The sequence below is a fragment of the Cydia amplana genome, chromosome 13, assembly GCF_948474715.1.
Source record: "Cydia amplana chromosome 13, ilCydAmpl1.1, whole genome shotgun sequence".
Classification (NCBI taxonomy): Eukaryota; Metazoa; Arthropoda; class Insecta; order Lepidoptera; family Tortricidae; genus Cydia; species Cydia amplana.
The window spans coordinates 8,949,614-8,964,271 of NC_086081.1; the positions used below are offsets into that span (position 1 = coordinate 8,949,614).

At 38.7% G+C, this 14,658-nt stretch overlaps 1 protein-coding gene across 1 annotated transcript in view; it reads left to right on the plus strand.

Annotated features, from left to right (window-relative positions):
- The window catches only part of LOC134653486 (uncharacterized), a 284,313-nt gene that overhangs the window by 169,812 nt on the left and 99,843 nt on the right, over positions 1 to 14,658 (plus strand). The window contains exons 4-5 of the mRNA XM_063508855.1: positions 5,879 to 6,090; positions 6,644 to 8,029. Coding sequence (XP_063364925.1) covers positions 5,879 to 6,090; positions 6,644 to 8,029 — 1,598 coding nt within the window. The remainder of the gene's footprint in view (positions 1 to 5,878; positions 6,091 to 6,643; positions 8,030 to 14,658) is intronic.

Genomic DNA, 14,658 nt, shown 5'->3' on the forward strand with positions numbered 1-14,658 from the left:
ATTTAAAAATATTACATGAGTGTTTTTGTGTTTCTGGTTATTAATTTGTTATCACTGATAATGATTACCCTAAGTATCTCAAAAACATTACGTAGACGATTATCCTACGTGTGGCAGAAATTAGTGAAAACAAATTAAAAATACATATATTATCAATCTTATTATAAAAGGATTTATATGTATCATTATATGTGATATATAAATCATAAAGTTTCAAATAGACTCCTAATTAAATATCTGTAATGTGATTTCTTTTTATTATATGTACCTAGAGCGGTATCCAGATTTTACCATTTGTTAAGATTTTGATCTTGTTATTATAAGACCTTGACGATCGCTCACGCTGATTGTGCTTGTGCATCTGACTCATGTTTATTGGTGCGTTAGAAAAGCACTGCGAGTCATATCAAGGTTTTATTATAACAAAATTCAAACTTTAAACTGTAATATAAGTAAACCGCTCCTAACCTAAATGTTTCGTTATTGTTTCAGATGTACAAAGTGTTTGATGTGATATTATGTATGGGATACCCCCTGAGTTAGCCCCCTGCCCCCATGCCCCATGCAACATGCCTCAGTCCCCCTCGCCCCGGCTGCGAAGCTACAGGTCCAAACTACCGGCATGATAGCATGACCCTCACCCTACCCGCTACGCTTTCATGACGGACCCAACCGAGATTTGACGAAGCAAATACGCAACTTGATGCCCCGTTTTTAGCAAAAAAGTTAAAACCAGTCATTCGCCTTAGTGTAAGGCCTGAGTGGACGCACGAAGCGGAGCGTTCGGCGGGGCGTGCAGCGTGGCGTCGGGCTAACAAGTGATTTGAGCAGCGTGCACTAAGGCCGTCCTATACGTTTGCATTTGTATCTGTCATCTGTCAGCTCCCACGGCTCATATATGAGCCAGAACGCTTATGGTGACGTCATATCGTGGGATTCGACAGGTTAACATGCACGCCGCACGCCCCGCCCCGTTGCACGCCCAACTTGAGCGTGCACTTAGGCCTTACACTTAGTTTTACCTGATGGATAGCCTAATCACTCATATTTTAAGGGACATCAGAATTAGACCAAGCTGGCTATTTTGCTGTATTTTTTAAATAGCTTTTTAATACGAGCTATTTTTATTGCCGCCAGTTTATTCTAATTCCGGATACCATTAAAGACGGGAATTTGTGTTGTGTAATTGATTCGTCAACATTTTTAATGTACCGGTGTGGGCGGTTCTTTCTTTTGCATGACTAATGACCATCCCACTGAGTTTACGTTTTAGGCAAAACATGTAAATAATGTTTTTTTATGTTTTAATTTAATTGTTTTACCATTTAACTTTAGTCATGTTTTGGCATTGACATATATCTCAGGACTGGCCTTACGTGCACTAAAAATGGTACTACTTCAGCGGTGCTACTCACGAATTGGAGCCAATCGTGTAGTCTAACGCAACTAGTTGCGACCAATCGCGAAGCCGCGGACGCGTGATGCGAACTCATCAACCAATCGCGCTCCAGCGTTTTCACACCGCTGTACTGGCCCATTCATGCTCCATTCTTATTGCCCGTAAGGCTAGTCTTGAGATATATATGTCAATGTGTTTTGGAGAATATTCTAGAAGGTTTCCATTTCCAAACATTAAAAATGCTGAAGGCTGTAGCTGTAGTTTTAGTCTTTAAAATTCGAACGTTATTTTGAATTTACCCTGCTATATTTTTATTAGTCTTGACAGTTCTAACCTAAGTAATGAGAGATAATCATCCTTGAAATGCTAATCGCCAGGTTCTGAGGGCTCATTTAGACGATGCGAGAACTCGCATGCGAGTTTCATTACATTGCGGGTTTTGATCGGTCGGTTGAATTGGGCGTAACCACTGACAATCTAACCTCTAGACTGAGCTTAGGCCAATTCTTTCATGAAACCGATGCTGCCAAAAATACGGGGGTGCGGGGGGACGAGGTGAGCGAATCCCGTGCCGTGATTGGTCCGTTCAAAGACACGGACCAATCACGGCACGGGATTGACTCGAAGATGGAGTAACGCTACCGTATGTGTGGCAGAGGGGGTAGCGCGACTATGCTATGTCTAGAGGTTGGATTGTCTGTGGGCGTAACCAAGTAACTAAAATCGCATGCGAGTTCGCGCGCCGTCTAAATCAGCCTTAAGTATATTCAGGGGCGTATTTACCCTAGGGCCATCCGGGCCATGGCCTGGGGCGCCAACCCTCAGGGGCGGCATGGGGCGGCATATACCGCCCCTAGCGGATTGCATTTTGTTTTTCTTCCTTGACTTCTGGGGCGGCGAAACGTATTGGCCCGGGGCGCCAAATTTCAAGATACGCCCCTGAGTATATTGAGTAATGAGTGAAATACACTGCACTTGACACTTGGCAACTATTTTGGAATAGAAGTCACTAATGTATGAAATGAATATGAAAGTCGCTTGGGACCTCATACTATTGCCACTGGGACAAAATACAAAATGGGTACGAAATTAAATTCTTTCATCATCATCATCTTCCTCGCGTTGTCCCGGCATTTTTCCACGGCTCATTGGAGCCTGGGGTCCGCTTGGCAACTAATCCCAGTAATTGGGCACTAGTTTTTACGAAAGCGACTGCCATCTGACCTTCCAATCCAGAGGGTAAACTAGGCCCGTATTGGGATTAGTCCGGTTTCTTCACGATGTTTTCCTTCACCGAAAAGCGACTGGTAAATATTAAATAATATTTCGTACATAAGTTCCGAAAAACTCATTGGTACGAGCCGGGGTTCGAACCCGCGACCTCCGGATTGCATGTCGCACGCTCTTACTGCTAGGCCACCAGCGCTTCCGAAATTAAATTCTTTGACTATAATTAATTACCTAAATACTCACTTGAGTACGTCCACAGTTTCACCATTTACTTCTCTATCTGACATATTTCTGTTACATAATTATATTTCCAGAACTAACATTTACTTCACTGTCTGACATATTTCTGTTACATATATTTCCGGAACTGACATTACGCTTATTATAATTAGTTCAAAGTAAACCTTAATAAAATCGTATTTGATTTAACAATGGGATATATCTGTTTCCAATATGATACTTATTATTTATTTGTCAGTATCAAAAGTGACTTTTTTGATCAGTATCATATTGGAAATAGATCGAATAACTAAAACTCGCATGGGCCTGTTAGTCTTACGTTGCACGCGTAGAATTCTCGTAGTACGTGCTACGCCGTAGATGCTCTACGCTATTTAATTACAGAGCTTGTAGCAGTTTCTATAGAGTTATAATAGCTTTCTATGTGACCTTATAATTGTAGTTCAAGAGCTGTACTTAGTCACATATTCGAACTTTAAGATACGTCAAATACAGGGTGGCCAAATAAGAGGTATACACTTTATTTTTGAAATTTTATTCTATAAAACATAAAAAATATTAAGTATTCCTTGTTAAATATAATATGTAGGGTCAGCAATTACACATGGAAAATAATGTCAGACAAATGTCCCCCTCTAGCAGCATGGCAGATGCGAACCCTTTTCATTGCGTTTTTCATCACTTTTTCACACATTTCTGGCGTTATCTCAGCGACAGTGTTTCGAATATTTTGTTTTAATTGCTGAAGGTTCGTTGGCCTATTAGCATAGACACGTCAATTTAGATAGCCCCACAGAAAAAAGTCAGGAGCTGTTAAATCAGGCGATCTTGGGGGCCAGTCAATGTCACCGTTTCTCGAAATTAATCGCCTGGGAAACGTTATTTTTAATGTTTCTATTGTTTTTAATGATTAAAACACGTTGTTCCGTCGTAAAACGCTCCATAATAAATTTGCCGTATCTACACAAACTAATTTTCATGCAATAACTGTCATATTTACCGCCAAAATAAAATGGTGCCAAAAAAAAGTTGTATACCTCTAAGTTGGCCACCCTGTACTAGAGATTGAAACGATATGGATTGGATGTCAGTGTCAAACAAGTGTCAAAAGTGACGCGTTTGTTTGAATCAAAAGTGACGCGTTTGTTTGTCACTTTTGACACTTGTTTGACACTGACATATCCATTCCATATCGTTTCAATCTCTAGTATTTGACGTATCTTAAAGTTCGAATATGGCCGTTAGTCAGTTATTAACGAACTCTGAACATTACGTCGTAGTTATTTATGACTTTATAATCTCATTATAGACGTATTTCTAGGCTGTTTGGAAAGTTTTAAATGCAAATTAGTCATCGAACTTTATGGAATCATAATTGTTCCGAACTATCGACATAATTAGATGATTGAAACAAGATTATTATATAAAGCTCCCTTCGTAGAGAATTGAATCAAAGTTACCACGAATTTGCCTTGTGCGTTGTGCGTAATATCAGTATAATAATAACAAGGTACATACATAGGTATTAGGTACGCTTATTTTATGTTTTAAAATTCTCTAATAAACTAAAAAGTAACGAAAATGAGTTGTACGTTATTTGAAGTGATTTTATATAGGTGTTAATATTATCATGTTAAAAGTCATCAAAAAACGAGAATATTAAAAATTTATTGATTATTGAAAAAATTGGAAAAAAAAAATGTTTAATATTTTACTGATTAAGTTTTTATTTATTTTACATCCATATGTATAACCTTATTTGACATAGGTACCTACTACATCGAAGAATGTAACATTTAGATATCATTGGAGTAACATTAGATACTAGTTAACTATTAATTTAATAGATGTTAGTTCTTTGGTAGGTAATTAGGATTCCATAAAATCATCTGACACATACTTTTTTTTTTAAATAACTGATCTACTAATATTAAACACACATAATTATGGCACTACATACACACAAATAGCAAGTAGCGTTCAGTAGCTAAACTAGCTTGCACTTATTAGATTAGATTCGTAGTCAAATTAACTTGTATATAAATCGTTAAATATTTATTTAGATGTACTTAGGTACCTACACAAAAACAATCGCTTTGTCAACACACGCCTAATTATAATAATATGTCCATTGCGAACAAACATGTGATTGAAACGGGACGGATTATTGACGCTCGAGCAAGTGTACATCAAAATAACATAGAGTGCCGCCGGTGATGGTATTCGTTCATCCGAATAGCCGGTTGATAGGCATATCTAACATCACGCCTCGGCGGCGGTATTCAATAACCGCTTATTAACCGGGGCCTTATTCTTCAATCTACATTTAACATGTCAAAATGATATCGAGAACGAACGTGCCCAGTGAGCGTGGGATCATTCTAAAGCTGAACCACGTGCGTGCAAATGCGACACTAGTGGGACGATTGAATTTGTGTTCATTTGATGTTGAATTTTCGATTCTGAATATAGCCTAAGCACTCCTCTCTCTCCTCTGCTGAATTTGTGTAACTACCTCAATCAACATGTTTTATTAAAATTATTGTTAATAGAACTCTGATTTCAGTATTAATATTCAAATTTGTTAGACAGGATTGTACATTGTAATGTACCTGTATGTTATATTCAATATCAATTTTAATTAATAAATTAGCTACAGTTGCTAACAAATTAGTATGGAAGAGTTCCTACTTTTATATTAAATTCATAGTTACAAATACAATAGGTATGTACCTAAGTGAATACCACGAATATTGTTAACCACGGGGTGTGTTTATTACGAGTACTTATCTAATATCGTACAGCCATTCAGTTATCTATCAGCTCAGCGATGCGAACACAAGGGCGCGATATAATGTGGCTTCGCGCTTATTCATATTGTAAACCGAACTCCGAGCAGATACCGACATGTATCCTGATACGCATTTCCGCAATAACAAAGCGTTAGTACAGTACCGAATAAGATGTAACAAAACAAAAACGGATCGTAACTTTTTTTTATTTTTACAGGACAATGACGGCAATATGCTTCGTTTGCAATCTGCCGATACTGTCGCACCAAGTGGGGCTGGTGTGGGCGGGAGGGAACGGCTGGGACGAGCTGACGCGGTCCACGCTCGAGGAGAACACGCTCCGGCAGCGGCTGGGCAGCCGGCGCGACTCGGCGGCGCAGGTGTCGTGCCTGTCGCCGCCCGAGCCCGACGTTTCCAACCAGACACAAAGTAAGTAGAAACCTTTTGCCTATATGCGAGTCATCATCTTCCTCGCGTTGTCCTGGCATTTTGCCACGGCTCATGGGAGCCTGGGGTCCGCTTGGCAACTAATCCCAGGAATTGGCGTGTGCACTAGTTTTCACGAAAGCGACTGCCATCTGACCTTCCAACCCAGAGGGTAAACTAGGCCCTTATTGGGATTAGCGCGGTTTCCTCACGTTGTTTTCCTTCACCGAAAAGCTACTGGTAAATATCAAATGATATTTCGTACATAAGTTCCGAAAAACTCATTGGTACGAGCCGGGGTTTGAACCCGCGACCTCCGGATTGCAAGTCGCACGCTCTTACCGCTAGGCCACCAGCGCTTTTGCCTATATGCGAGTACCTATCAACTAATATTGCATGCTGTCATTATCGGCGACATAACACAGAAATGTCATGAGAAAAAATCAAAATTGGTTTGCATTTTCAAAAAAAGTAATAAAGATAAAGATTTAAAAAAATCCCTTCTCTTAAAGCTGATTAATTTTAGTAAGCACAATAATTATATTTTTCTGTTTAGCTGGTCCTCGCCGACGACGATCGTCACTAGCGCAGCTAACAGATATTTTGCGGGAGTGGGGTGGTGGTGGCAGCAGCGCCCCCCGCCGTCAAAGGGCCCCCCTGTCTCGGCGGGAAACCTTGGCAGACCTCGCCCGCTCCTTGCCTTGGGCACGCCACGAACCTCCGCCCCGCCGCCGACGCGACTCTTCCGCCGACTCAGGCATCAAATCCATGGCATCCAAACGCCGTGACTCGAAAGCCGCACCCCAAGATTTCCATACAGACTTTCCCAACGCTTGGGATCGTAGAGATTCAACCACCATTACGCCAAGCCGGGAAAGGCGCGTCAAGAGACGCGGGTCAGGTGACGACAAAGAACGTCGCGACTCAGTCGACGGACACCGCCACCGGAGAGATTCCGTCGCAGCTCCTCCTCCTCGGATAGTCGCGACACATAGAAAGAGACGGTTATCACCCCCAACACCTGCACCTCCGTCATTTGTCGATGCTTCATCAGATCCTGGTCCATCAACGCTTATGCCTTCCGTGACAGTGGTAACTGTACATGAGCCGAGCCGTTCCGATGGGGAATGTCAGCCAATGACAATGCCAACCATAATTACATCTGCCGTTACACCATCACCAACTTCTCCTACGATACCCAGTAACGCAGCTCAGGCGGGTCAAACTTGCCAAACCACTCAAGCTACTGCAGTATCTCCAAGCGGTAGAACTCCGCCTAGTCTTGGTGGCCGACGAGATTCTACAACGCAGTGTGGTCGAGCTAGGAGGGACTCTCGAGCTGCTGCAAGTCCAGAACGGAGACTTGGTAGGCTACAGCGGCAGGCAACTGCATTTGATGACCCAAATGGACCACCTGGAACGCGCCGTCGGGATTCAGGACCTTCATTAGGTCCCGATGACGAAAACCGTGTAAGGAGAGATTCCCTAAGCCCCGATTCAGCGGTACGACCACGAAGAGAAAGATCTCAGTTAAGTCCGGATCGAGCTGGTAATGTGGAGCTAAGTCCATCGGCAGCGAGAAGACGCAGCCGGTTGCGAAGGCAGGCTTCGTGCGCTAGAGGCGGCCGCGCTCGGAGTCCCGAGTCGAGTTCTTGTTCGAGTCGAGACCCTAGCCCGGGCGCGCGTCCACCTCCAGAGCGAACTATGATCCGTCGCCAATCTACTACTGAGGAAATATTGATAGCGCGAGGATTCCGAAGACAGTCTACTACGGAGGAAATGATCAGGTGCCGGAACTTCCGGCGACAGAGTTCACAGAGTGACGACGCGTGCATGCGCGCGCGCGGCCGAAGGGACTCCTCCACGCAAATCCTCGACGGCACCATAGGCACCATGACCGTCGAGACCACGAGCACATTCTTCGATTCAAGCACACAGACAGGTGAGTTCAAAATAAAGTTTTTTAAATATTTAACGTAGGTAGGTAGGTCATTGTTATCAATTATGCACTGAATCTTAAGTTTAATATCTAGTAGTTTACAAAAACACGAAACAGCCCTCAACAATAAGTACTTGACTTAATTGTCAATCACTTTTAATGACTTAATAACTTGATTCCATATATTGTCACGCGATGTAACTTTATAATTGACATTCAACGAAACTCTTTTTCCTTAAAACCGTCCTAGCTATTGATAAGTTGACAACAATATAATAATTAAGTACAATATGTGGCTCAATAATAACAAAAAGTACAGTTGTACTTATCTACGCAGAATTTGATTTTCGGGGCGGGCGTTAGCATCTTCATTTCAGCTTGAGCAAAAATGCTTTCGTATGTCCGGATTTGGTCCGGATGTTCTCTGCAGCTCGCAATTACCAACCGATTCTCGTGAAATTTTGTGCGGTTCGAGTTGATTAGGAATTCCTCAAAATGGCGGTACCATATATTTATTCAGTTTCAAGTAATGCTCGCGAGGTCGACAGCCAACAGAACCACTATGGTTCTGAGTAGTTAAGGTACACAATGTATGATATATAGGTATCAATCTCATACATTTCATGATTTAAATGGTAAATTTAGTTTTAGTATTATTATTTTTCTTATTTTTTTACATGAAAGTATCCCAAAATGGTCATAGGAAACTCAAGGCTTACTTTGTAGGTATAAGGGCCATTTTAATTAAAGTTGCCCCCTACACTTTTTTTTTTTCAAAATTGGGATTTTTTATGTTATTTCTACTCAGAATCATGAGCTCTTTTGATCCTAAAAGGAGAAAAAAAGTGTCCCAAAATTTCCATACATTTTTCGATCTTTCCATTCCGTGACCGCCATACAAAGTCTATGAAAAATGGTAACGGAATGGAAAAAGAACCTTGTGACACTTTTTTTCTCCTATTAGGATAGAAAGAGCTCGTGATTCTGAGTAGAAATAACATCTAAGATATTCACAAATAAAATAAAAACATAAACACTGTGAAACAAATAAAAATGGACAATTATTCTGTCTTATTAAACTTTTTGCTTTCAAAAATGAAAAATTGAACAGTGTAAGTAGCAATTTCCCACTAAAAGAGAAACATACTAAAGCTTATTTCGTAAGTTATTGGCAATATAACCACATTCAAACTTGATTGGGTTATACATTTCATATAAAAGCGCGAATGACTCACTGAACGCAACAACAATAAACTCTGACAGTATAGAGCGCGTTACTAGAAGCCACGTGCTCTGCCCCCGCCCCTTTTCATCAGCCAATCGATTTACTCGCATGTATTCCGTCCCTTTCTAAATACTGCTTTACCGACAAAAGAGGTTCAGGTGCGAGAGAGTAGTGTTAGACGGGCACAGTGGCGCCACCGGCGAGTGGCAGCTGACGCGGTTGAAGGCTCTCGTGGACGCCTGGTCAAACAGCGGGATGAGATGAGCGTGATCGCCCGGCGCAGGCCCGCCGCCCGCCCGCGCCCTGTCATCTGTTGCCAGCCATGGTTACTAGAGCCCGCCCGACGCGCCGTACACAACGAATAACCTCACTTAATACACTGACAGCAGCTTTAAAACGATAACGAAATAAAAACATTAACCTATCCCATCGGCCACAACGAATCTCACAGTTCCGTTACAGAAATCCGTGCGTTTATATAATAGTATTTTGTGAAATTTTATTTGTATGTAAAATTGTATTTTGTTATGACTTCAGTAATCACTATAAAGTGGCCGTGACGTGTTTTTGGCCTTGTATTTGACTAGTAATCGAGTGACATTTGACAAGTGAACTAAAACGCCTTGAAGGCACTAATAACGAAGATTAAGTGATCTGCTATTGCTGAAAATAAAACACCAAAATCTAAATGTTTATCGTAGTTTAGGTGTCGTGAAAATAGTAACTGTTTAGGGTAGGATAAGGTAGTAGATTTAAAGAGATTTTGTAAAAACTAAAGCGTGTTTACATCAACACAAGGAGAAGATAACATGGTAAGTGCTTGAAATAACTAATATGTACTTACTGGTAGCGACATATGTAGATAACCTCATAAAAAGCATAGATAAAATAATAAGTAAACATACACTTAAAAACTTTTTGTTTTCATCAGAACGTGTATGGTTTCATAATTATCGCTGAACGATGTATCATATAGGTACAGTTTGTCAATAGGCAGTTAAATTTGTTGAAAACTCAGTTCTTAATCTATCTATCTAAATGTCTTATAGAGATAATTTACGCAAGAGCTATTTGTAACAAAATTAATTACTCGTACATAATTGATATATTTTTATTTACTTCTTTGTCTAAATACGTACAAAACTTAATAAACTACAACCTATTACATTTTTTTTTAAATAAAATGTGCATTTATTATATCGTTTTTTATAAAAAAATAATAACAATTGGTAATTATTTTGCATTAAAAATGAAACGAATATAAAATTCTTGAGCATTCACGTTTTTTTTTGTTACGTTTTCTTGCCCAAAACTTTCAGCAGGGTAAATATGGGAAAGGTTATTTTCAAGTTTTTTTTCCAAATTTTAATAAACCTTTCTTGTATTAGCTCACATTTATAGATGGGTCTAACGCGGGTGTTATTCACATAACTTTATTTACCGACGTTTCGACACAGTTAGCCGCGACCATGACCAGTGAAACCTGTGTCGAAACGTCGGTAAATAAAGGTATGTGAATAAATTTCGCGTTAGACCCGTCTATAAATGTGAGTTAATACGAGTATGTGTTCAAAACGCGAAAGTTTTAAATATTATAACGTTTCTTGTGTGTTTTGTTAAGTGGGAAAGTTATTTATCACCGCCTCCGCACGTAAGCTGCCCAATGTGTATTTTATTGTAATACAGTTTACGACTACTAACCCGTGTCAATAAGCATACATACTTTATTAGTAGCCTCGGAAATAAGGCCGCCGTAAACCACTAGAGTCTGTACTAGATAGAGGGGGATAGCAAATACATAATGGGAATTTATATAATAAGCACGTGAATTTCGATATTACTTTTATGATACATCTGTTTTTCAGCTGAAGTAAATTTGGATCATGAACTCAAATTACATATGTAAGTCAGACGCCGACACGTTAACTTAAGACAACAAGAACAGTTCTAAACTTAAGTCATCAGTGCCATCATCATTACAATCACTTCGGTTTATTAACCTTTTCGACGCCGTGTCAAACACTAAAACTGTCACTCGGACGCCACGGCACCGAAGTGTCAAAACTGAAATTGAACTTTATGCATATGTACGTAGGTCTATGTTACTCTGTGGCCTGTGACGGTTTAATCCGTCTTTGACGTTGGACCTACGGTGCGGATATATCCATCATTGGCGTCGAAAAGTATAATTATCGTCAACTACTGAGCATTTTCAATAGTAGATTCTATTATTCTATTAAGTAGAATATTTCATTTAGTCCCCAGTCAGGGTCCCGAGCCAATCTTACCAATATTCGAACCACAATCTTCCGAGTAGCTCGTAGCTCAAAACACGTTTTTTTGTACCTAAATTTATGTGAATTTCATGTGAACCTATTTTTGTACAATAAAGTGATTTACTACTACTAAGTACTATATTCAATGCTGTAATATAAATACATATTTGTAACTACATAGTGGTGGTAAAACAAGTAATTGTTTTCATAAAATTGTACTTGGCTATTATTACACCGCGGATTATAACTATTCGACTATAAAAAATAAGACTTGTTGTTTCTTTATGGCCCTTTCTACGATCACATTAATTAGATACGTCCATTTCTATCGCACATTTATTATTTCGATAAAAACCGTGTTATTATCGTTACCTATCAAGGTAAGTATTTTAATGCGAGAAGTCTATAATTAAAGAGTTAACTTGAGGTAATTAATATTGATATTGTAATAAATTATGATATTGTTTTTTTTTTCTAGAATTTAATTGAATAACTTTTGTAAATTTATAGAGACAATACTGTTAGGTATACCTATTTTATTTTACTATGTTATATCGCAGCTTAAGAATCAGCTCGCAAATTAGAAACTAGTCGAATTCACTTAATTCATTAACGTTATTAATTGTACCTATTTTGATGAGATTCAATTTTAAAACAGCCATAATAATAATTATATATTTATCATTTCTAAAACATCCAGAATTTTGTCAATATTGTCATAAGCAACACTTCTTCAAGTTTCAAACTTCAACCTCAAAGTCACAACCATTTATAATAATTATTGTAGAAATACAATGAACATTTCAATTTATTGCGGCGTTATTTGTATAAGTTAAATAACATTTTATCCAAGGGCCCGGAGCGCTAAATCTGCTAAACACCCTTCATCAATAATGGAACACGGTGGCAGGCCGGTTCGGCCCGAATACTGAAGTGCCTGGCACATGTTACGAAAGGATGTAGGTATAACTTGGATTTAAAATTTCACAAGTGTTCAGAATCAAGACCGACTGCCGTATTCGAACTTCAAGATATTCACAAGAAACGACACGTACTAGATCCATTCTAGATACGTTATAGTTTAGATTTCAACTAGTTCTCTTTTGCAGCTCAATTCGGGCAACCAGTGTCACTTTTACGTTAGATAGAGTTAGATATCTATTAGATGTGAATTGGATCTCCAAGTCATATCTTGTTGAAATCGTTCAAGAGTATCTCCAGAATCGCGGAAATGTCAAATTTGACAGGTTATATCCTAAAAATATCGTTATCGTATCTTGGTGATGTCTAAAAAATATCTTTTAGGTGTCTATTTCAAAATCCGAATCGGGCCCCGAGGCAAATTCGACGACTTGGCGACGAGCCAACTTTCCCTTTCAGCTGAGTCCGAGGCATATTCTGACTGTAGTAACAGGTTAAAAACGTCACTTTTGACAATGACAGATCATGTCCATAACAAATCCAGATCAAATTCTTATCTGACCTGTTATTACCACAGATCTCCAACGTAAAAGATTACTTGTTAAATACCTATCCAAAGTGCTACCTACCAAAATCGAAATGATGTCAAGTGCCATTGGAAGTAATTCATTCAGAAATAATTCTTAAATTATCTCCTGAATACAGCAATTCGTATTTTTGCAATCCGCTAGACCTTACGTTTTGGTACATTCAAGCGGCCGTTAGCGGTCGCTATGAGGCTCAAAAGTCGTTACATGTTTCATTTGTAGTCTGCCTCTTTTGCACTCATGAAATGTTCATATACGTGATGGCTTCCCTTTTGCACACTTCCATTCTTTAATATCTTTAAACGTAAGCGGCATTGTAGATCTGTAGTTATTACAATCAGAATACGCCTCCAGAATTTATTTGCAAACGAAAAATGTGACTCCTTTACATAGTAAATTGCTTTAAACTTAACGGCATTACACTTACAGAGAGATTACGTTTCTGTACGGAACGTCAACTCAATAAACTTTAACGTAATAAATAGTTATTGTTCCAAAATATATGTTTGCTGGTATTTTGTATCCGCCCAAGCCAACTATGCCATTCTAAATAACAATCATGATCGTTGGTGGAACCCCAAAATATATTAAGGTGACCTCGTGCGGGACATTCAGTAAGAAACAAATACCTTTACCTATTATTATGGAAAAACATGTAGGAAGTACTTGATCCCAAAATTGTATAACGAAATACCGTATGATATAAGGGAATGTAAATCATTTAGGATGTTTAAATTTAAAATGAAAATGTTTCTATTAGACAAAATTAAATTAAAGTTACCACCATAAGCAATAAGATGTACTGTTAACAATTAATTAGGCAATTAGCTAAGTTTATCCATCTATGTTTTAAGGGAGTTCCCTCTGCCAACAAACTGTCCTGCAGTTTGGCAGAAGAAAAAAATATGTATGTTAGGGTTTATTTCATCTGAATAAACGATTTATTTATTTTATTTTATTTTTTTAAACAATCATTACATTAAAAAACACGATTCACTGAATCCTTTTATTTGAAAAACTGCGTGAGACAGAGACTAGGTGAACAAAATAGGTACCTACGATTTTGCAATTAATTATATCGTATTCAATTATCGACGTACGCTCGTTTGAGGTTATTAAAAAAACGAATAAAATACATAAGATTCTGTAAAAATATTTTCCATATTGTCATCCAGGGAGGAAAATGAGGACTTGTTTGTGTAGAGAATCGATCGTCTCCTCTCCTCTTAATGTAGTTACTTAGTGTGCATTGAAAAAAGAAAAATGTATAGTGACCTATAATTGTATATTTGTACAGTTGCTTTAATCCAATATTTATTCATTGTGTTTTATTACAAATGGCTGCGTTGAGTCTGTGAAACGTTAATTTGCTAAGATCTGGTTTTAACCCTTTACAGGATCAGTAAAGGATCTTAAACGGTTCTCGATTGCACTTACTAAATCCTTGCCGCTGAAAATTTAATTTCTGCCAGCACATTTGGGTTTCACTACGAACATAATTGGATTCTGAAGAGACAAACGACTGCCAAGATAAAATCAAATTTCAGTGTTTTAATTAAATTACTACGATGTACGATTGCTGAATTCATACAATAGAATTTTATGATTAATAATGTTTCGCAG